Source organism: Ochotona curzoniae, unplaced genomic scaffold (assembly GCF_017591425.1).
Source record: "Ochotona curzoniae isolate NIBS_2020 unplaced genomic scaffold, NIBS_Ocur_1.0 contig_66, whole genome shotgun sequence".
Taxonomy (NCBI): Eukaryota; Metazoa; Chordata; class Mammalia; order Lagomorpha; family Ochotonidae; genus Ochotona; species Ochotona curzoniae.
The window spans coordinates 27579282-27603672 of NW_024466512.1; the positions used below are offsets into that span (position 1 = coordinate 27579282).

At 42.5% G+C, this 24391-nt stretch overlaps 1 protein-coding gene and 1 non-coding gene across 5 annotated transcripts in view; both read right to left on the reverse strand.

The window, feature by feature from the left end:
• The window catches only part of PLCE1 (phospholipase C epsilon 1), a 239590-nt gene extending 227826 nt beyond the window's left edge, over positions 1–11764 (reverse strand). For 2 of the 4 annotated variants that reach the window (XM_040992440.1, XM_040992438.1), the window contains exon 1: positions 10502–11764. In XM_040992440.1, the coding sequence (XP_040848374.1) occupies positions 10502–11697 (1196 nt within the window). In that variant the 5' untranslated portion in view covers positions 11698–11764. Of the gene's footprint in view, positions 1–10494 lie in introns of all 4 variants that reach the window. The other 2 variants (XM_040992439.1, XM_040992437.1) reach the window with 1 other exon arrangement.
• A 6940-nt stretch (positions 11765–18704) lies between these two features.
• On the reverse strand, positions 18705–18809 carry LOC121164410. The gene has a single exon (XR_005885084.1). It is a non-coding gene; the product is annotated as a U6 spliceosomal RNA (small nuclear RNA).
• Between the last annotated feature and the right edge of the window lie 5582 nt (positions 18810–24391).

A 24391-nucleotide genomic window follows, 5' to 3' on the forward strand; every position in this document is an offset into this window, starting at 1 on the left:
GAACAGAATCTCTGCCAAGTTACAGGGGCCAGTTGCATCAGAATCTTCCACAGGAACTTCGGAGACGCCATTATGAGCACAGACTTCAATGGGAGCCAGACCTGAGTCCGCTTCCTGACACTGCGTGACCCTGGACATGATACTCGTACCCAAGATGCAATGGGGACTGAATGATGCCTGCTTGGCAGACGGATGCTATGAGAAGGCAAGACAAGGAAAGAGAAGCCATGCAGGCACCCCAGTGCCTGGCACCCAGCGAGTACGCAGCAAGTGCTTGCTTTATTTTTTTTTAAGATTTATTTTTATTGCAAAGTCAGATATACAGAGAGGAGGAGACAAAGAGAGGAAGTCCCTGCATCTGTGGATTCACTCCCCAAGCGGCTAAAACAGCCAGAGCTGAACTGATCTAAAACCAAGAGTCAGAGCCTCTTCCGGGTCTCTCACACGGGTGCAGGGTCCCAAGGCTCTGGGCCATCCTCAACTGCTTTCCCAGGCTACAGGACAGGGAGCTGGATGGAAAGTGGAGCTGCCGAAATTAGAACCAGCGCCCACATGGTATCCTGGCGTGTCCAAGGTGAGGCCTTTAGCCGCTAGGCTATCATGCTTGCTTTTTACTGCACCAGGCATGTCAAAGCATAGCCAACAATGGAGGAACATCTCTCCTTTGCCCTGCCACCTCACCAAGTGCTACAGAATCAACAGGCTCACCTCAACTCAGACAGCAAGGAGGCATATCGGGGAAAGGTAGCATATCCACCAAACCTAAGGGCAGCACTCATAGCGAAAAAGCCACAGACAGATGTGCTTTCAGAGTTTACGAGAGGATTATGTGGTGACTCAAAAGGCTAATTATCTATCTGCAGCACTGGCATCCCATATGACCATCAGATATAGCAGCTGCTCCACATTTTTTTTAAGATTTATTTATTTTTATTGGGAAGTCAGATATATAGAGAGGAGGAGAAACAGAGAGGAATATTGTCTGATGATTTGCTACCCAAGTGGCTGCAATGACCAGAGCTGAGCCAATTCGATGCCAGGAGCCAGGAGCCTCTTCTGGGTCTCCCATGCAGGCGCAGAGTCCCAAGGCTTTGGACCATCCCCAACTACTTTCCCAGGCCACAGGCAGGGAGCTGGATGGGAAGCAGGGCCAACAGGATTAAAGCCAGTGGTCACATTGGATCCCAGCAGGTGCAACGCAAGGAATTTAGCTGCTAGGCTATCCCGCCAGGCCCAGCTGCTCCACTTCTGATTCAGCTCCCTGCTTATGAGCTGGAAAAGCTGCAAAGGTGGGCTCCAGTCCTTGGGACCTGCGTCCACAAGGGAGATCCAAAGGAGGCACCAAACTCCTGACTCCTGGCTTCAGATCAGTTCAGGTCATTTGGGGAATGAATCAGCAGATGGAAACTGAGCTCTCTCTCCATCTTGCCTTCTCACTGTAAATCTATCTTTCAAATAAAAAGAAAAAAACAAGTGTTTTTAAAAATTCAGAGGAAATGTAGAACTTCTAATTTATTAAATACAACATGCCAACTGTGTCAATACGTGGCACACAACTGGCAACAGATGTGTCTACCCTTACTCCATGTACCCAAAGCAGCTAAAATCCCAGGCTTTAAAGTGACTTGCTCGAGGTCACACAAGTCACTAGTGACACAGAGCTGAAATTCGCATCTGGGTATTTTTAGGAGAGGGGTTGGTACCTAAGGTCTAAGATTGGGGGTATTAGCCACAGATAGTTCGAAAGAACTGGCTGAACCTTGCATAGCCCAAGAGTAGCTTCCCTTAAGCCGCAACCACTGCCTGCTTGTCCCCTCCACCATGCACAATCCCCTCCCAGGCTTCTTCGGAGAGTCCCACCAGTGCACATGGGAACCTCTGACTGCTAAAGCCCGGGCCTTTGGGGAGGCCAGAAACCCACCTCCGGGTCCAGAGGGCAGGGGCTTCTCCCCTCCAAGCACCCCTCAACCCCATCTCCCACATCGGCCTCAGGTGCTCCAGTCTAAGCACAGAGCAGCTGGACACTTTTTCAGGCCTTCTGACAGTCCACTGAAATGGTGAGCCAGGGACAGGAAGATGAGAACATGACTTTCGATTTTCAGGCCAAGTCTGGGGGAGTGACAGGCGTGGATCTCTGGCTTTTTGGGCCTGAAAGAGACTCTTTGTGGATTTCAATGGAAAAATCCTAACCCTGCCCTAGGTATTACACAGAAGAGTAGCTTCCAAGTCCGAGGGTCAGCAGCAGGACAGCTGATGCCTGCCCCAGGAGTAGCCAAGGAGAGCAGGAGACATTGGGGAGTGGCTGGAAACTGCCGTTCTTCACTCGGGCAGTCTCACCGGAAGCATCTACTGAGCTCCACTTCTGACCCAGCTCCCTCACATGCACCTGGGAAAAGCAGCAGTGGATGGTCCAAGAGCTGGGGTTTCTGCACCCACCTGGCTCCTGGCTCCTGGCTCCAGCCTGGCTGGACTCCAGCCATGGTGGCCATCGGGGGAGTGAACTAGTGGGTAGAAATGATCTGTCTGCCACTCTGCCACTTTTCCAAATAAATTAGCCCAAAGGTAGAAGCCCCTCTCAGCTTATATTTTAATAATACTTAGATAGAAGTATAACAGGGGTTCAGCCAAGGTCTCTCCCGGTTTCCATGAAGCCACAAACTGTCACAGACCCCTCTACCAGGACCGCTGGGCTGAGGCAAAGGAGCCGTGTAGTGCTCAAACTTTAAGGAGAGGCTCACTAATGATTATAGGGTTGGCACCTTGAGTGAGTGCCTCTTTCAATTCTGCATGGAACCTGGTCCAGCTGGAAGCTGAGCCTCAAGAGAGGATACTATTCTGCAGTCCTGGAGTTCTCCGGAATGTCACTGTCGGGTCACCTTGCTTGTGACACGCACGTTTGTAAACTGACAACTGATCAACCACTTGCTATAGAATCCCAAATTTGGGTACTAAAAACTGTGTGTGTGTGTGTATTCATTTCTATCACAGCATTTATACTTCATCTAATTCACCTCTCTGTAAAATGCATACCTATACAAATACATACATAAAATTTTAAAAAGGCAAAAAGGAAGAACTGAAAAATCATGCAAGCTGACTGTGAGGAAAATCTAAGAAAGAAGGAAGATGTTGAAAATCTCACTTGGAAGTTGTTTCTGGTAAGGTAACGAGAAAGGCCAAGAAGTTAATATCCAAAGAATGTGACAAGCCCCACTGCACCTCGGAACTGCCAGGCTCTGTGCCCTCTCTTGACCTTCATTACTGTATCTGTATTTACATTAATATCAAAATGGATCTTGCAAATCATATATCTGATAAGGGGCTTTTATTCAAATGAGAAAGAACTGAAAAATAAAATTGAACACGCATGGAATGATCGGACTTAGCAGGTATATATGCAAGAGAAATGGAGACGTATGGCCATGTAAATATTTGAGGTCCCGGCACGGTAGCCTAGTGGCAAAAGCCCTTGCCTTGCAAACCCTGGAATCCCATATGGGTGCCGGTTCATGTCCCAATTGCGCCACTTCCCATTCAGCTTGTAGCCTGGGAAAGCAGTTAAGGATGGCCCAAAGCCTTCTGGGTCTCCCACGTGGGAGACCCAGAAGTTGTTCCTGGCCCCCGGCTTTGGATCAGCTCATCCCTGGCCATGGCAGACTAGGGGAGTGAACCAGCAGACAGAAGAACTTCCTGTCTCTCCTTCTGTCTGCATATTTGCATTGCCAATAAAAAAAAAATCTTTAAAAAAAACCTTGGATGCTCATACTTCAAAACTTACAAGTAGATAGAATAAAATGCAGTATATTACTCATCAATGGATTTTACTCAGCAGAACATAATCAAGTACTGATACAATAGAGATGAACTACAAACCTTGAAACCTTTACGCTAAACGAAAGAAGCCATCGCAAAGGGCCACACACTGCACGAGTCCATTCATAAGTCCAAAACAGGGAGATTCAGAGAGACAGAAAGTACACAGGTGGCTGTTTGGGGCTGCAGAAGGGGATGAAAAAATGGAAAGAATGGAGGGCAATACTAATGAGTGCAGGGCTTGTTCCTGAGCTGATAAATCCCTAGATATGATTATATGCAAGCCATGAACTGCGCATATTAAGTGGCTGAGTTGCATATGTGTGACTTGTATCTCCATAAACTGCTGAAAAAAGAAGATGCAGTTCACTACATGTTTCAAAATAGGAGCATTCTAGTAACTTCGAATGTTCTCATCACACAAAAAAAGAAATGTTTGAGGTGATAGGTGTTAATTACACATTGTACACATGTGTGGAAATACTAGTCCATAAATTATGGAAAATGAACATTTTACGTTAAATTTCTTTTTATTAAAAAAAAAGAAATCAGAGCATTTCTCCTGCCCCCCCGAGGATCTGCCATCATGGCTTAGAGGCAGCTGGGCACTGTGCGCCCTGAGGAAGGAGCAGTCGAGGGGTGCTGCAGGCGGACATGGCTTGCCACGGAGCTCTCTGCGAGTCTACAGGGTGTGGAGAGAGCCACCTGAAGGTCTTCCTTTGCCTACTAATCCTGGTTCTCTTCAGGCCACATCTTAAGTGTGGCTTGTTGGAGAGGGACAGGGAGCAGCCTTCTCCAGTGGTTCACTCCCCAGAGACTGAGGCTGGGCCAGCCTGAAGACAGGAGCCAGGAACCGCGTGCAGGCCTGCCAGGCGGGTAGCAGGGACTCAGCCGCCTAAGCCATCACCTCTGCCTCCCAGGGCGTGCATGGGTCCAGAAAGTCTCCCCGCCCCCCACCCCCAGGCAGAGCTCTGACTCAAACTCAGGCACGCGAACAAGGCAGAGGGGCATCCCAAGCTGTAGCTGCATTGCTGCCCCAAACTCCTACTCCAACACTGGGCCAATTCTAAAGAAAAGTTTCTTGCTGGCTGCTAATTTCCCCCATTGAGAACACGCAGGAAGAAATGGGGAAAATGAGAACAATTGCAGGTACATTCACCTCAAACTAGAGTCCAAGGACAAGAGTTTGCATCCCACCTCTTAGCAGATCCTGAAGAGGTGACTACAGAGAAGTACAAGCCAACTGAGCCCACACTGCCTCAAGGCAGCTAAGAGAAAGCAATGTCACAGCCAGTCACATTCTCCAGCGACCCTAGATGTAACTAAATGGCACAGCGTCTGGCTTCTCTTTCACTGTGCTCAGCAGGAAAGAGCCAGCCCCATCCTACACCCGTGTCATGTACCCAGCATCACCCTTAGGAATGAAAGCTACAGCCTGCTAAGTCCCCAAGCATGGGCTTAAAGCTTAGCCTGAGCTTCGCCTGAGCACCCCACAAAATCTGCATTTTCGCTCCATCTAAATGGTATCTGAGCTTCTTTTTCCATAGCCACCTCTTACTCGATTCTACACCGGGGCTCAAGCGTTCACAAAAGTCAAAAATGAGAAGATGGATTTGCATCGGAAGATTACATTCTACAAAGACAGGATCTTTCTAGAAGATGCAGTTAAGTTCAATGAAAATGAGACAAAAATATAGAATGATGGACCTACATATTATCACAGGTAATTTTGCTCTACCCTACCACCGGCTTTTAAATGTACTTTTCCAAATTTCAGAGTGAAATAGGAGAAGGAAAGAAATCTTTAGAAGCAAGAAATCAGAACAGGAAAGCAGTAATATAAAAGCTGGCTTACACCTTTCTTTTCCAATTTACACTTTTTCTACTCTGAGCTGTTATTGTTTTTATATTTGATCTATTTTTTTTCTTTTTATCTGACAGAAGTTTTTTTTTTCTATTTTCCAGTATAGGCAACACTACAAAACATCCATGAAATGGATTTAAAAGTTTATTTTGGTGCAAAAGAGCCTAGAAATATGTGCCTATCAGAGTCTTCAAAACATTCATGGAAAACATGCATTATGAGAAAAGTATGCATGGATTTCGAAAATTTTGGCACCCAAACTTATGTTTCAATTCCATGTTTCTTGGTGTTCTGAGGCACCCTGGTACTCTCGCACAGTAGCTCCTCCTGGAGATGGAGGAGGGGAAGCAGAGGAAATGGGACACCCCAGTGCTGCAGGACTCCGCTCTGTCCACTTCCCCCACCCACACACACACACACACCTAACCTGCACCCCCACCACCACTGACTCTGGTTATGGCAGCAATTACGACAGGGCAGAAGGGAAGTTCTTTAATTTCACATCCCAGGGAGCTCCAGGCAGCACTATTCCTGCCTCCCTGCCCTGTCACCTCCACCCCCAGCTCCCACCTGTCTCACCTTAAAATGCAGGCAAGGGCAAAAGTTTTCGTAAAGGAAAAACCCCCTTACCCAACCCTTAACCTGGAGACTTTAGCCACTTGTCAAAAATACCCCATTTTGTTGAGTTAATAAAGGGAGTGCAGAAGAGAGGCAGTAGGGAAGACCGTGGTTGTAACTGGAAGAGGGCAGGGTTTTAATTTTTTACAAGCAGGAGGAGGAGGATCTCAACAGTTCATCAGTCAGCAAGCATTAATCCTCATTAATGTCCTCCATTCAAATCCATTCGTCTCTGCACAGCTGTGCAAATATAAGTTAATTGGGTCGTTTTGACTAAGGCATGCAAAAATAAAACAAAAGTAAAAACTTGAGGCCAAAGGAATTAATTGGACAAATAACACATTCTTCAAGTGTGTGGGCAGGATTATGTAAGCTGCCACATCGGAGACACCCAGTGGTTCCAGGGTATCTACCAGGGATTGGTTCCAGGACTTCCTCAAATACCAGAATCTTTGCAAGCTCAAGTCCCTCATAAAATGGCTTAGTAGCTACAAAGAACCCTGCACCTCCTCTGCATACTTGAAATCATCTCTCCCTGGGACAAGTATTGGACATAGTGCTTAAGTCATCACTAAGAAGGCCTGCGTCCCCTGTCACAGTGCCTGAGTTCAAATCCTAGATTTGCTCCCAACTGTAGCTTGCTGAAAATGTCTACTCTGGGAGGTAGCAAGCAATGGCTCATGCCATAAGGTCTCTGTCTCCCTTGTGGGAGACTCAGACCGAGTTCCCAGCTCCTGGCTTTGGCCTGAGTCAGCCCCTGTTATGGACATTTGGGAATCAAAAGTTCATACCAAGCAGATGGGAGATACCTAGCTCTGTCTCTAACTCAAGCAAATAAGGCAGAGAAGTAAATCATCTCCACATTATTAATAGTATCTTACACGATGTAAGTGCTAGGCAAATGGTTGCAGTGTTATATTCTCTAGGAGATAACGACTAGAAGAAATCAGATGTTTTCAGCACAGATGTAAGATTTTTTTCCAAATGCTTTTGGTCAGCCATTGGTTGAGTTGGCAGACATAGAGTTGCAGACAAGATGGGTCAATTGAACATTCAAATCCATCCCTTGGTAGCCCTCCCCAGAAAGAAGCCACCCTGGAGCAGCCCCCAACAAAACAGGTCACAAAGGGTCAAGTGAGAGCAGTAGCAGTCGCCTCACTGGCACATCAGGGAAGGCCCACACTGACAGTTATTCCTCATCTGCATACGAGCTAATCAGAAACAATGTGATTAAACCACCTACCAGAGTCCACACACCACACAGGGTGGAAGTCAGAATTGCAATTCAAATCTGGGCCAACTGACCTGTCCTATAACCTTGGCATTATGCAGGAGTTGCGGAAAGTAACAAAAACACCTGGGACCAGTTTCTTGCCCTTCACAAGTTCCCACAGGTTCTAAATGTCAAAAGATAACATCCTTAGTTGCTCATTATAATATAATTCCTGCTACAGTGCAATTTGAAAGGGCTCTCCCTTGCAGAAGCTTAAGAAAGATCAGGGCAGCTGGTTCATCCCTTAGCCACATCCTAAGGGATAATACACCAACTTCCCTTGCAAGCCGTCTGTCAGACAGAAAGGGAGAGGAGTACCACAGGGCACTCTGGCAACTTCCCCAAGCTTCCAGACTGAGCAGCAGGGAAGGGACCGCTGACATCCCCTCTCAGTTCATCCCCGTTTTGGGCAATCCACCACCCCAGGGCCTGTGACAGAGAAGGGCATGGCTGAGTCCAGTGCTGGTGCAGCAGGGCTGCAGGTGGGGTAAAATGTGGACGTGGCTAACATTATTCTGAAACATACCCCAAGGGTTCTGAAACACCATATACTAATTTACATTTCTGTTGTGCTCTTAATGGTCAGGTGTACTTGGCACTAACCCACTCCCTGCATTTTTCAGTGAGCTGGCTGGCTACTCTCAGCAGTAATGCTATGGTTGGAGGTGCTGAACAAGATTCCAGAGTTTGGGAAAGCCAGGCCTGTGGCAAACTCCTGGCCTGCAACTCAGGTTTTGCATGGTATTACCCAAACCATCACAGAAACAAATCCATGGCTTCTAGCTGGGACCAGGGGTCAATTACCCAGAGAAGGGCTGCAGGTTTCACTTTGCAAACAGGTGCCCAGGTCAGCATTCATGCTCTAGGGAACCCAAGCAGTGTTAAAGACTTTACAGCAAGGTTAAGTGTTCCCCAAATTATCCTGACCAAAACCATGAGAACTAATGCAGGTATTTAGCTTAGTGGTTAAGAGACCAGTGGGGATGTCCACGTGCCACAATAGAGTGCCTGAGTTGGAGTCAAACTGTTTCAATTTCAAGTCAAAACCGTGACTTGCTAACACAGACACCAGGCGGTCACAGGGAGAGTTCAAGTGGTTCAGCCCCTAAAAGCCAGGCTGGAGACCAGGATTGAAGTTCTGGCTTCTAGAATCAGCCTTGCCCAGTGCCAGCCTTTGGGGAATTAAACAGTAGATACAAGAGCCAGCTGTTCACCTTCTCTCACTCTAAATAAAAATCACAAAAGCATAAGCACCCACCCAGAGCTCAGTGTAAGCTCCTAGCCAATGAATGTCAATGCCATTCAATCACCAGGGAAACTTGAGAGTACATTCATATGGTGCTCTGCCCCAGTGATTCTGACTCAATGGATTTGGAGTGGAGCCTGCACACCAACTGTAACATATAACCAGGATAACAATCGCCATACATTACGCGACCAATGCTGAGATATCATACACTGAATCAACAGATGTCGCAATGCAGTCTTGCACTCTGAAAAGTTTACTCTAAATTCTGCTGCTTTCTGGGTCTTGAGAAAAAACTACTCCAGTGCAAACTAACTGATTTACAACCTTACTTATTCCACTTATGAGCTAAACAACCTTGGAGCAGAAATAGGACTTCTGAGAGACTCAGTTTTCCTAGCAATATCGCGGGGTTAATAATCATATCAATAACACAAGGTAGTTAAGGTGACTCCGTGATAATGAATGTGTAAATTATTCAGCCCAGAGTCTGGCACATGCTCAATGCTTAGCTGGGATTTTCATGATGATCATGAGGATAACAGCACATGGTTGTGTTTAAATGTGGTGAGTGATGTTTTATTAGACCAGTATTTATTTCCAGGGCCCTGTTTTAGAAGATCAGAAATGTGGGAGAATTCTAGTGACATTTTCACACTGGAAACAGTCTAAACAAACGAGTGCTTAGCTGGAATGAGGGGAAAAAAATGAGAGTATACGGTAGGGCAAGTGACTGGATGCTATGTTATATCTAGAATGGAATTTGGACCTTAAAGACCAACTGGATAGAATTCAAATGACCTAAAAGTGCAGATAAAGCAAAAAGGAGGCCTTATTTTTATGAATCTCACGAAATCAGCACTTTCTTCAATTACAAATATACCCAACAAATCTCAGTAACAGCAAGAACTTATTAGCAGACATCAGGTATTTACGTGTCATGTTATAATTATGGTAGGTTTGCTATTTAGGATGGCCAACTTGCCTTGGCTTATGCAGCCCTGAGAGCTTTCCCACAAGACTGTTAAAACCAAGAAAGTCCCAAGCAAACTATTCTTGATTTATATCCATTATTACTTTGAAAAGATAGTTTTTACTGATACCACTATTTAGCATGCTAACAAAGGATTACAAAAATTATCATGGCACAACTCCAAAACAAACATCAAAATAATCTGTCTTAATAATGCTTAATATTTCATCTGATGCATTTAACACATTATTCTGAATCCACTGGTTTCATTAATTTTCCAGAGGAGTCCTAGACACAAATATGCTTATGAGGGAAAGATGGCTGCAAAATGTAGAAAACCAGACTTAGTTTCTTTTAGGTCTGAGGATCTAAAAACCATGAATGACAGTAACAGAAGAGGATCCTGACGTTTCCCTCAAAAGTGCAGAGACAAGCAATAGCTAGAGACGTTTTCCCGCACTGGGAAACCTCCTGAATGCCCCTTCTCCCAATGACAAATGCATGTACGTGTGTGCTCCATGATCACAGGGTCTTTCCCCTCCGAATATCCACCAGCCAGAATATCACTTTTCCAAAATAACTACAAACGCCTCCCCCAAGAATCCAATGCAATGGATCTTAACATTTCCACAAAGTAAAATAATGCACATTTGAATTCTAACAAGATAAGGCATAAAGAAATGGTGAAAAGGAACTTGAGCTCTTACCAGAGACCACTGGGCTTCAGGTCGACGTTGGCTCCCGCCTTGCCTCATCTCTGAGGAGAAAAGGGCTTCCCTCACCCTCCCACCAGGCACCGAGTGGCCGTTTCTCTTCTGCTCGATGTAGCTCCAAGCAGTCCTGCCAATGTGGCCAGAAGGCAGAGTTCTCACAATCGCTCTTGTCCCAGTATATACAGATTTCTTAACTTCTCTGTCGTTTTTACAAAACCTCCTCACCAACAAAGTGGACCGTTCTTTTTTGCTTTTAAAAAAGTCTTCTACATCATCACAGTTTTCAGGAAAGTGCTCAAAATGGCTCAAAAGGGTCTTGGCAGGTGGACTGTCAGTAAAACTCTCCTTGCAAAAGCGATCGCTGGAACACACCCTGCCAACCTTCTGGCAAGCACCTTCAAAGCCCAAGTACTTTTCATTTAAGGTGTCACAATGATTGCACGGCAGCTGTCCATTCTGATTATCATGGCTTTGGGTCAATTCCATCAGCTGACAAGCATATGTCATATAATTTTTCTTTGGCTCCCCCTCAACACCAGGCAGTGGCACACAGTTTCCACAATCATCCAAGGTTAAGTTTTCTGACAGGGGACAGAAAGTGTCTGCCATTCTTCTGTCAACTCCATAATGAAAATGCAATAGTGCCACATCGCCAGCAGGGTGGGATCCATCAGCCTCCAAAATTACTGACTGATTTCCTAAAGGACTCAGGTCCATGGGAGACCCATCTATTTCCAGTTGAATTCCAGGAAACACCTTTCTTTCCAGTGCTGCAGGAATTCCAGTTTCAAAACACAAGTTTTGTTTGGTGACGGAGTGGCACTTTTCATCCAGCTGGCTTAGAGGAAGGCCATGCTGATGGTTTCTCAGCCTGCTGTTGCAGCTAATGTTAAGATTTTTCACAGACTCTGGCAAGCTGAGCTCCCAGCTCTTTTCATTCCTGTTCTCATCACTCACTATTTTTTCCCTTGCTATTGTGCGAACCTTGGGCAAGTGGCTGCCAGAAGCTTCTTCTTTAAGCTTGTTCAGTTGTGAGATGGAGTGAGACACCTGCCTGCTGGGTCCGACAGGATGTACCTTTGGGACACTGGTGTCTGAGGTCTTGTCTTTAGTGTCCTCAGCAGCTGACAGAGCAGACACCACTTTTCTCTGAGTCACAGGAGTGAGAACGGAAGCTGCCATTTCTTCAGAAGTCATCTCGACCAATACACAGGTCTTAGCGATTGCTTGCTTTCTCCTCCCTGGTGATCATGTCAAGATTTTCATAAGATCAGTGATTATTAAAATAATCACATATATAGTCTTCAGAACAACAAAGTGACAAACAAGTTCTTTCATTCAGGTGCACTAAGAGTCAAATAACTTTCCAATTTGTTACCTCCTGTCATAAGTAATTTTTAGGTGAGAGTTTAAAGGTGGTAGGTCAGTGTTGTTTCCTCTGTTGTCTGAAGTAAAACTTTTTCAAGACTTTTATTGTGGATTATTCCTGCAGCTTCTGATCTATCATTAAAGTTGGAGCGATTTAGAAACCATTTTGAATGCTTCTTGTTTCCTGTAAGAAAAGGGATAATGTCAAATGCTATGGCATTAAATGAATTGTTTTAAATGGGCTCATAATTCCAAGTTAATACAAAATATAACACAGTTTTCAGGAAAGAGTTTTACAATCAGAAGTTAGTTTTATTGTCTTAACTCTTTATTTTTCTGATTTAACATCTCAGAACTTGTGCTTCTTTCCAAAATAAACAAGAATCGGATTTATTATTCTGGTTTCGATAATGTTTAAAAATCAGGGAAAAGTATGTTTAGACATTGAACAATAGATAGCACAGAGCAATGAAGCAATGACCTCTGAAAGAAGAAAACAGAAAATAAAGTCAGTCCTACAAATGTCACAGTTTATGACTTAGCTTGTTTCCAGGTCACAGGCAGAGAATGGGAACTCAGAACTCAAGAGTGTAAGGGAAGCTGAGAATCTAGACGGCAAGGAAGCAAGAGAAAGAGAATCCTTGGGTAAACAGGTGTAAAAGAAAGGATCATTTTAGAAATTATGCAAGCCAGAAGACAGTGGAACTCATTAGAGAAAGGAAAAAGTCACTGTCAATTAGAATTATATACCCAGCAAAAGTGTCACTGGCAGATTAACTGAAATACACACTTTCTCAGAAATGTAAAGCTAAAAATAATTCAGCGCCAGCAAATTTGTACAAAAAATAAAGAAGGCAGTCCTCTAGATAAAAGACTAAAGGATCTGAAAATGTTAAACCTATGGGTAGATACAATTTCTCTTACTGTTTAAATCTCTTCAAATAATTAAGCATTGAAAGCAAAAATGGTAACACTATTGTGGGATTTCTAACAAATGTGGAAGAAAAAAGTGTGAACAAACTACAAAGGTAAACATAGAGGATACCTATGCTGCGGCAAGGTTATTTTCTACATGAACCACTGTAATATTTCTTAAAGTAGACCAAGTTAAGGATATAGACAACGAGCAGTAAGGTAATCACAAACGGAATAAACTAAGACACACAGAACGAATCAAGACACAAAAACAAAAATATTAAAGCCATGCAAAATATTCAATTAAAAGGTCAGAGAAAAGGTCTATACAAAGACAGATGAGACAAATAGCAAAATAACAGTAGACAAACGTTTCAAAAAATATCATTAGGCAATATTTACAGGGTTTTTTTTTTCTCCATTAAGCACAAATTTTTAACTCTTCTGTTTCACAACCATTCAGTTGGTTACCAATAGACCTAAAATTCTTTGATTTACAAATGGCATTGTCTAGCCTTTGCTTTGCCCTTTACCATAGATCTCTCTTCCTCTTGCGTCTCCCATTTCCAGAAAGTTTTCCCTTTACCTATATGTCTCCTCGAGCAGAAACAGGCTCTAACCTACTGCCTGCTTAGGCAGGTCTTCACAGTCAATCTGAAGAATCAGAAGACACCCCAGCAGTCAGATGCTTCCCAGGGAATAAACCAGCCCATGCAGAGCTCGGTGTTCCCAGCCAACAATGCCAATCCTTCCCACCTCCCATATACATCCTCCTCTCAGCCTCATGTCTCATTCTTTTTCTTTGGAAAAGTCCTCTTTTATTTATGTAGACATAGGATCAGTATAAACTCAGTATCAAAAATAAGGGAAAAAGTTTCTCAAACATAACACAACTGCCAACACTCAGAGTAAGATTTCAAAGAACCTTCCAGAATACATAAATGTAGAGACAAATGTACCTAACTATACAAACACCAAACTGTATTGTACATGCTGTTCCACGCTTGCTTTGTAAGACTCAAAGTATGCCATGAACAACTTTTCATGTCAGCAACTACAGAAAGAACTTTTTTTCAATTTTATGATACAGTTCCATAGACTCTGGGATTGGTTTATTTCACTGAGCATAGTGGTCTCTAGTTGGGACCATTTTGTTGCAAAAAAAAAAAAAAATTCACTTATAAATGCTTGAGTAGGATTCCATAAAGCAGATGTCCCACAGTTTCCTTCTCTACTCTTCTTTTGATGGGCCTCTAGGTTGTTTCCATGTCTTTGCTTGTGTAGATTGTGCCACTGCAAATATAGGAGTATGGGTCAGTTTCTCATATACGGATTTCATTTCCTTTTAATGTATTCCCAGAGGTAGGATAGTTGGATCATAACAGATCAATTTTCAGTTCTCTTAGCACTCCCCATCCTGACTTCCACAGCGGTTGTAGTAGCCTACACTCCCACTAACAGTGAAGGAGGGTAACTTTCCTCCTACATCCACACCAGCAGGTGCTGTTACAGTTGTGAATGTAGGCCAATCTTACTGGAGTTAGGTGGATCATAGATAACTAATGAATTATGGCACTAATTTAATTTCTTTGCCCTATTTTCAGTGGGAGGTTTATTTTTTTATTTTTAATTAATTACATTTCATTTCATGACACAGTTTCATAGGCTCTGGGATTCCCCCAATCCCTCCCCACACACTCCCCCCCTGGTGGATTCCTCCACCTTGTTGTAGTGTTACAGTTCAAATGCAGTCAAAATTTTTTCATTGCAAGTATATACCAAGCATAGAGTCCAGCATCTTATTGTCCAGATAAATTCAACGGTTTCTTGGGGAGACCATCTCTGGTCTGAAGGCAGAGCTGGCAGAATATCATCCCAATCAATTAAAAGCCACAGCGTAACATCAACAACAATTTACAACATTATGGGGTTAATCGACATGGTATTGAGTAATCAATATGTTAGAAAATACAAATTCTTAACCACATCCTGTGACTACTTCATTGACATGTCAATTTTAGTTTATATACATTCGGCTTCTACACACCTTGAAATGGCTATAGGGTACTATTCAGCTGTCTCGTGTCTATTTTCATTTTATTATTTAGCAGTTTATAGTGTTGAAGCATAATTTTTACTGTGCTTGGCAGATTTAGGATTGTCTAAACTGGCTTATAACTCTAACAAGGCATACGTCAACAGTTGAGGTGCAGAACAGTTTTAGGAGGGGTGTACAGAGAAATCTTCAATACCTTAGTGAGGAGTAACGTATCTTTGTGTCCTACCTAGTAAGGTATATGTGAGTCCACGCTGACCGTTTCCTGTCTGGTTCTAAGCTTTCCTTGTTGTTCTCTATCTGTCTACTCTAATTTTTGGGGGGGAGGGGCGGGCTCCAGAGTGACTCTGATGGTCATTGCAAGATAGGGTGGGGATCCAAAGTCAGAACTAAGTAAGGACCAGGGAAAGCTCCCCTCCCGAATCCCAAAGGGAGTTTACTGTTCTTTTTCCGAGGTCCGCTCAGGGCTCCCAGCTACCGTTCCGATGACATTAGATCCTATGAGGAAGGATCCGGGCATCTTCCATCCCATGTGGGAGATCCGAGAGGGAGTGGATGACCTCAGAGTTCTTGGCCTCCGAGGGCAGTCCAATTCCCCATGGTCTCCTTAGCCGTTGGGACATAGCCCTTGGTGCCCATACTGAGAATCCTTAGTGAGGATCTGGGAGTCTCAGTGGGAGGTTTTTTTAGGCTAAAGCCTTACATTCTAACTACCCTGCAATTATTGTCTCCTGGAGCTCTCATTCAACCCTATGAAGGCTTAAAATATGTCTACGATTTTTATACTCTTCTTTTCAAAACACATAGTCTAACTCCTCTCGCCTTCAACATGGGCCACACTTACAATGACTTCCTTCCTACATGCAGAATGTGGTGGAAGGAACAAGGTAGCTGTTATGAGACTATATCATATCACAAAAGGCACTGGGATTTCCCCCCCATCTCCTCTCAGGGTACTTAGCTATGGTGTTGGACAGGTCCCTGTGGCAGATACGGAGGTCTCTTGTCAGCAGCTGCATAAATGAACCATCCTAAAGGTGGATCTTCAGCTATGGTTTCAGATAATCACTGCTAATGGCCTCCATCTTAACCACTAGCTCATGAGGAACACTCCGCCTATGACAACTGTGAGATAACAAACATGTAGTCTTGAGCCACAAAGTTTTGGGGTATTTGTTTCACAGCAGTGGGAACCAAAACAGTTAAGTGTGTTAGCCACAATTGAAAGGTTAGAAACCAGTGCACCAAAAAGTTACATCAACTGTGGAAATAACACTGCTGGAAGAGGATAGAGACAGTTTTCAAACACAGGAAGCCTGACTCCATCATCTCTTCTTAAAATCACCGCAATGCCCCTTTCTCTCCCACCTACTCGGAAATCTCACCAGTTTGGGTTTCTGAGGTCCTGGCTGCAAAGGCCCATGCCTGCCGGGAGGAGCCTTTGCTTTTTGTGCATTTGTGTCTACCCGGAGCCTATTCTCTACTACTGCAGGAGTGCTGATCTTGGTGCTGCCCCCGGCTGTAATCAGAGATGAGCAACACCATAAGGATCTAACTCCCTACGGCCTTGGACTTGGCAGCATCTTGGCCATTTCTTTCCTGATATTTGTCAAGTGCAAACTTCAGTGAGGCAAAGATCTTGCCTTCCGTTTCCTTACACACACACCGAGGCACAGTGAGACTAGGGCTGGAATCCATATCAAAGCAGAGGAAGGACATCTCCAGCAGAGGATGAGGTAGGAAAGACCCTCTGGTAGCACATCCTGGAGGGGATGATGATGCAGCTGAGTTATGAAAGATAAGCAGGAGGTAGCTGGAGAAACAGATGGAGGGATTTCTTAGGGAAGAGCAAACACTGCAATAAAAAGGGAAAAAGAAAGAAACAAAGAAAGAAACAGCCAGACTCTGGGGCCTGGCACCGTACACACTCATTTTAATCACTTTGGCATTTGATTTCTTCTCTTGTAAAACAGAAATAAAACAACCTACTTCACAACATTGTGAAGGAAATGCTTCAAAAACGCAGCATCAGGACCCATGTTGGTTATTCCATACTCTACAAGTCTTCATGTAAGAGGACATGGTTCAGTGGCTTTATACTGGAGACACTATGTTCAATTTACTCTGACCAGAGGCATAGTTGCCCCAGTAGGCCCACTCAGATTTTAATTTCAGTCCTATAACTTGCAGGATCACGACTTGGTTAAATTATTAACCTTGAGTTATACCTTCTATATCCGTAATGTGAGATGAAACACTCATATTTTACATGACTGGAGAAAGTGGCCCATCAATAAATGCTAATTTCTTTTCTATCCCTTCTTGGGTAGCTCTGAGCTATTTTAAGGGAAGATACAGGCTAAGATTAGGGTTAGAGATATATTAAGCATAATACTGTTAGCTACAGACAACCTGAAGCACTGAATTAAGATCACACTCTAGCAGCTATGAAAAATAAAAAGGGTTGAAAAGGGATTCTTCCATTCTTTGTGTGGACAGGTTTGTGGAGGAGACTGGAGGAGGGCAGCCTTGGAAAGGTTAATGGATGTGTGGGCCAAATACATAGCAGCACAAATGACTTGCCAAGGTAGCATGGCCAAGCTGCAGAGAAATTGAGGTAGGTAATATTAGTTGAAAAATGACCAGAAAGTAGAGCCATCCAGATGCAAGAAATGCAGGAAATAAAAGCCAAAGCTGTAAGACAAAAAAATTTAAAACATCCCAGGAATGAAGTAAGAATTAGAGTGATATAGAGCATGTTGTCAGGGTCAGGACAAGGGAGTATCAGCCAGGAATAACCCAGCTGCCGCATTTTCATGAGCAAACTATAGCATGAGGTCCAAGCCAGCCCACCACTTGCTTTTGTAAATAAATCCTTTTGGAAATACAACTATCTGTACTGATTTATATAATTTCTCTGACTACCTTTGGCCAATCTTGTGCTTGATAAATAATGAATTTGTGTAGAGCAAGGAAACAAGATGGGAGCTTGATAGTTATCATCGATTTGAAGAACTGATACATGGAAAGCAGACTGCTTTATCACATTCCAAAAGTAGGGTCAGGACCAGACACATGAATTGCTGGGGGGATAAGCTTTGGCTCTGTCTGGTAAAGGATTAGTGGGTCAGCACTTGGCCTAATACCTAAGACATATCCCTCATCAGAATGCATGTGTTTGAGAGCAAGCTCTGGCTCCAGCCTCCTGCTAGCACGCCCCGGCAAACACTTGTGATGCCTGGAGTGTCTGGGGTCTTGTCACATATACAGGACATCTGAGCTGAACTCCCAACTCCGGCACCCTGCTACCTGTTGCCCCAGTCATTGAAGGAATCTGGGGAGTGAGCCAGTGGGTAGATAGCAGTGTGATTTCTCTGTCTCTTAACCTCTCATAAAAACAAAAGCTTAATTTTAGAAAGCTCCAACATTTTTAGACCTATTCAAAGCATTTGTTATCTTGAATGAGGATCTTCTATTTACTGATAAAAGGATTTAAACACAGGCACATTATGCAGCATCAAGGATACTCAACATGTACTGAACAAATTAACAGACTGAACAGATAGCTGTCTAACAAGTTCACTACAAACATAATGGCTAATGCTTAACTGGGCATGGATTAGTGTCAGGCATGGTTTCTATATCTGCTAACCCCTTCCTCGCTCTCCTTTCCTTCCTGACTTGAGATACAGAGCGTGACAGCAGGCACACTTCCCCAACTGTTTGCTCCCCTCAGCTAAAGTGGGTTAGGCTGAATCCAGTCTCCTTTCTTGGCTACCGCACTCGGTCTCCATCAGTCTAGATATTGAATGCACTGAGATATTCTGATGTGGGATGCAGATATCTTAGCTATGTTTTTTGTTTTTTAAACATGGAACGCTTCAAGAATTTGTGTGTCATTCTTGTGCAGGGTCCATGCTAACCTGCTCTATCATTCCAGTTTTAGTATATGTGCTGCTGAAGCGAGCACATCTTAGCTGTGTTTTAAGTACAAGACTAAGCATGCATCCTAGTGTCAGGAGTGTTATAGTCATCGTACATACATTATCGCATTTCTCTTTAAAGCACCAGTGCTGATGGGGTGGCAGAGATGCCACAGTACTCTTCAAACCCTGTTCTCCATTTTTCAGTAACAGATCCTCTGAAGTTCGGCCAATTCAATTGTCATCCTATAATTACCTTCTGCATGCCGAGATAGAACCATGTGGCTTAATTACAGATAAAGAGAAGCAAGGAAAAAGGCATTTGCATTTTCTGGGAAGTGTGCACTTCACCATCTCTTTCTCCTTGCTGTTGGTTGGAAACAGGCACGATGGCAGGGGTTGGAGAAGCCATACCAGAGTATGAAGTAATCAGGAAAACGGAGGTTTTCCACAGCAAAGAAACAAGATCTGTGCCAGTTCCCTGATTGAGAGAGAAAAGTAAAATTCTGAGTTGCTGCTTTTTCTAACTAACAATAGATTATCATCACTCCTACTTTATGAATGGTGCTTCATAAATAGTGCTTAAATGACTTACATAAGAGCAGAGATTTGAGATTTGGTTAAAAAAAAACAAATCTGAGAATTCTAAAAGGATTGGCTTTAGACAATATATCAGTTTAGGATTTTGCTTCTAATCCATAAGCTTGATTAGTCAATCAGTGACAGGAAGTCTCTGCTTTGTCTCTTTCCTTTTGTCTTCACATAGATTTATAAGTAATATACATATATCAGAGAATATGTATGCATATGCAGATATGTGAATATATACATACGCATACATAATATACAACTATATATACTTATGTACATTTTTTCATCTACGTAATATATTTACTTACATAGAGGGCTTCACATCTTTTGTTCAATTTGTCATTAAGTATTTTGTCAGTAATAATATTGAGAACGGAGTTAATTCTAATTTCATTTTCTAGTTTATAGTTATCAGTGTGCAAAAGTACAACAGATTTATGCGCAGACATTATAACTTATTCTTCCTAAACTGATTACTTCTAGAAGGTATCTTCAGACAAAATTTTCAACCAATTTTGTGATATTCTGACCTTTTTTTCTTGAAGAGCTAGTTATATATTTAAAAGATACAGAGAGAAGGAAACAGAGAGAAAAGTCTTTTATCTACTGGTTCATTCCCCAAATGGCCACAATAACTGGAGCTGGGCAGACTGAAGCCAGCAGCCTCTTCCAGGTCTCCTACATGAGTACCCAAATGCTTGGGTCATCTCCCACTGCTTTCCCAGGCACAACATCAGGCAGCTGAATCAGAAGTGGAGCAGCCAAGATTCAAAATAGTTCTCATACGGGATGTAGGCATTGCAGGCAATGGCTTTAACGGCTACAACCACAACACTGGTCCCGGGTAGTTTTTACTTGTTTCTTTATAAATGTTGACCTTTCATTTCTTTTTATTCACCTTGGTGTACTGACGAGGATCTCAAACCACAGGACTAAGGACTAAGAACATTATTGTGTTAGCCGTAGGCATCTCACATTCATTATCGAACCAGAAACTTCCATATTCTTCATCTGTTGGATATTTTCATACACAATGAGCATGGTCTGCAAAGCTTTCTCTATTTACTGGGATGATCATATGACTTTTTTTTTTCCTCTAATGGCTTGTAAGTATTGAATTCTTGAAAATTCATAGAAAATGGATCTAGAGTAGGGTCCCAAAGCAGAAAAATTGGACATCCTGGCTCTTTTCCCAATCATACCTTCCTGCCAGTGCACATCCTGGGAGGAGGCAGATGATGACACAAGTGCTCGTCATCACCAAGGAGACCTGGGTTCAGCTCCTGGCTCCTGGCTTCACCCTAGCCCAACTCTGACCGCTGTAGTTAATTGAAAAGTGAAACAGGCTGGGAGGTCTTTGTCTTTCTACCCCATCCCCTCTCTTAAGCCATTAAAATAAATGTTTAAAATGTTAAATAGGATCTTCCAAAATTAATTCACAATGGATTATAGGACTAGACAAAATCTGAAACTGTAAGACTTCTAGGAAAAAGAAAAAAGCCATCATGACCTTGGGTACAGAAAATATCAAGGCACAAAAGCACTCATCATATAAAAATGAGAAAATAGGCTTAATAAGAATGTCCAACTTCTGCTTTTCAAAAAAAAAAAAATTCCATTAAGAAAGAAAAGGTGGGCCAGTGCAGTAGTCTAGCAGCTAAAGTCCTTGCCTTGCATGTGCCAGGATCCTGTATGGGAACTAGTTCTAATCCTGACAGCCCTGCTTCCCATCCAGCTCCCTTCTTGTGTCCTGGGAAAGCAGTCAAGGATGGTACAAAGCCTTGGAACTCTGTACCCATGGAGGAGACCTGGAAGAGGCTCCGGGCTTTGGATTAGCTCAGCTCCAGCCCTTGCTGTCCCTTGGAGAGTGAAGCAGCAGATGGAAGATCTTCCTCTCCGTCTCTCCTCCTTTCTGTATATCTGACTTTCCAAGAAAAAATAAATTAATTAAAAAAAATATCAAGAAAAAGCTGAGTCACACACTGTGAGAAAATATTGACAATATACAAACCTGAAAAGGCTCTTGTTCTGTTATAAGACTTACCTATCTAAAGGTTTGAATAAGGACTTCACAAGAGAAGAAATACTAATGGCCTAGACACACATGGAAAGAAGTTGAATTTCCTTGGTCATCTGGGAAGTACCAACTAAACATCACAATGGCCTAGCACTTCACGGTCACTAGAATGTCTAAAGTTCAGATGACTTCTGCCCGTATCAAGGTTGATGAGAATGAGGCATAGGTGCAACACCACATCTACACACGTGTGTGTCTGTGACAAACCCAACAATAAATGAACACCCCAGGTTTTATAAAAAAAAACAAACAAATAAAACAGGCTAAAGACTTCACACAAAATAAGTGAAAGGCCTCCAAGCAGAGTGTGAGGGAATAAAATTTACGTGCAAAATGTAAACTGAACCTCAATCCCTACCTCATACCGCACACAGAAGCCAACATGGATCACAGCCCTATATATTAAAACTAAAATTATGAAACTTCCAAAAGAAAACATAAGGGAAAGTCTTCATAGTGTTAGAATAAATTGAAGTTTCTTAGGCTGAATGAACACAAAGGCACAAACCACAGAAGAAAAATAATTGGAAAACTGAACTCCACCAAAATTAGAAACATCTGTTTTTCAACAGACAAGCCATAGACTGGTAGAAAATATGGGTACTTCTAATACAAATAAGCAACAGGGACTTGCATCCAAAGTATATAAAGAACTCCTACAGCCCAATAATAAAAAGACCAAAAACAAAAATGTTTTTAATAGGCGGAGGTTTGAATAAGCAATTATAAAAGAAGAAATACAAGTGGCCTGGAAGCACACAAAAAGATGTTTAACATCATTAGTCATAAGGAAAATGCCAATTAAAATGACAATGACATAGCACTTCACACCCACTAAAAGTCTGAAATTAAAATGACTGCCCACAGGAAGGTTACTGGGGAGGAGAAAACACAACATTCCTGGTGGGAATAAAAAGTGACACAATCACTTTGGAAAACAGATTGACAATTTCTTGTAAAGTTAAAGATATAATCACCATATGGTACCAAAACGTTACTGGCAGAAGGAAAATGAGACGTTTTAATCAAAATGTTATAAATGTCAATTAATGTTACAAGTGTAAATAAAATGTTATATATGTTTATAACAACTTTATTCACAATATTCCAAAACTGGCAATAACCCAAAAATCTATCAACAGAGGAATAAACAGTTTGGGGCATATTCATAAAACATAATATACTTGGCATTAAAAGGCATGATCTCCTGATTGTGTAACAACAGAGAATCGCAGAAACATTACATTGCATACGAGGACCCAATGAGTCATTTACTTCAGGTTCTAGGTCTGAGCTGTCCAGTACAGAAGTCACTACGCACACGTGACAACTTAACTTTGACTATGATTAAGTACAACATTAAAGTTAGTTCCTCAATGGTGCTAGCCACACTTGAAGTATTTGAGAGTCATTACTGGCCGTTGCAACCAAACTGGACAGCACTGTAACACTGAACACTTCTATCATCAGAGAAAGTTCTAATAGGAAGATGTTGCTTTAAAGCATGCAAAACTAGCCTATGGAAACAGAATCTGCTGAGTGCTTGGTATAGTCACAAAAATGAGTCAAGAGAGGGAAAAAGATTTAAAATGGCACCAGTGTAATTTTGGGGAAATGTTAGAAATATTCCACGTCTTCACTGAGGTGGTGGCTGCAAAGGCGACTTTCAGCTATATATTTTACTCCATATTCACCTCAGGTAGACTACAGGCTACATTCCAATTCCACTTGCTCCCTCAACTGGGCATCTGTGAGCAGAGAACAACCTACTTAATAAAATGTAGGGTCTCTCTCCACTACTTCAAAAGGCGGGTCTTAGAGAACGCACCATTGCCCAGGCTTAGTTTTTACATCTGTAAAACGGCAGGAAATGAATATTATCACAAAATGCTGTCAATAATACAATGAATTAGTAGCCACTCCAAAAATAAAAATCTGGTAAGAACATACTACACTTGGTCTGTGATCATTTTTTAAATTTATATGCATGAAACCGACTTTTTTATTTGATTATTGTCTGTAGTCTCTTGTCTATATTCTTGATGAAGCACAGTTTTTTTATTTCCTGGACTATTAAATATTAATCCTTTGATAACATATGATAACATAATTTGAAATGTTACCTAAACAAAATGGGAAAATATGACAAGGGTGGGAGTTTAGGGAGGAATCCCAGCCTATACAAAAATGTAAATCAAAATCAAAATAAAAATATTTTAAAAAAAAATAAGATAATCACAAAAAAAATTTCAGTAAAAAAAAAGTTACCTAAAAAGAGAAAGAATTTTTAAAATTCTCTCAGGAGTTTTCACATTACTTCCTAATATATGACAGTGTACTTCTTTCAAATCATCCCCAGCAAACAATAATAAAGTCTCATTAGTATTCATTCCCTTATGGTTTTATGTAGAATGTATTAGCAGGATTCTTAAAGTTCTGTAACTTCACTGGATGAGTAGCACATATGTAAGTGTACAAATGGTTCAGAAGCAGGCACAATCCTTGCCTTCAGGGATCTCAGTTACTACAGACCCTTAAGGAAAGAATTGAACTGAAATTAGTAGCATTAAAAACTCAATAGTATAGGCAGTCAAAAATAGGGGAATGGTTCACCAGTGTGCATACTGATTGTGCAGCAGGTCAAAAATGCAGATAGAGATGGCACGAATGGGCACGGATTCAAGCCATCAGAGAAGACTTGCCGAAGCGTCACAGTCACTAACAGAGAAAAAAGGGGAGGAGAGAGTCTCAATCATTGCTTGGAGCTGGGATGGACAGTGTCGTCTTGCCCGGGGCTCATGAAGGCTCGTGTACCCACACTAAGCACCAGCTCCGCAGAGGCAGTAGACAGAACCCCACTGGGCAGCCCTGGGAAGTTTTCTTACAAGTCAAGAGATCACACATTGGAAGCCTGGCAGCAAAGGGGACAATAAGAGTAGGAAGAACCACCATCTGCTTCCT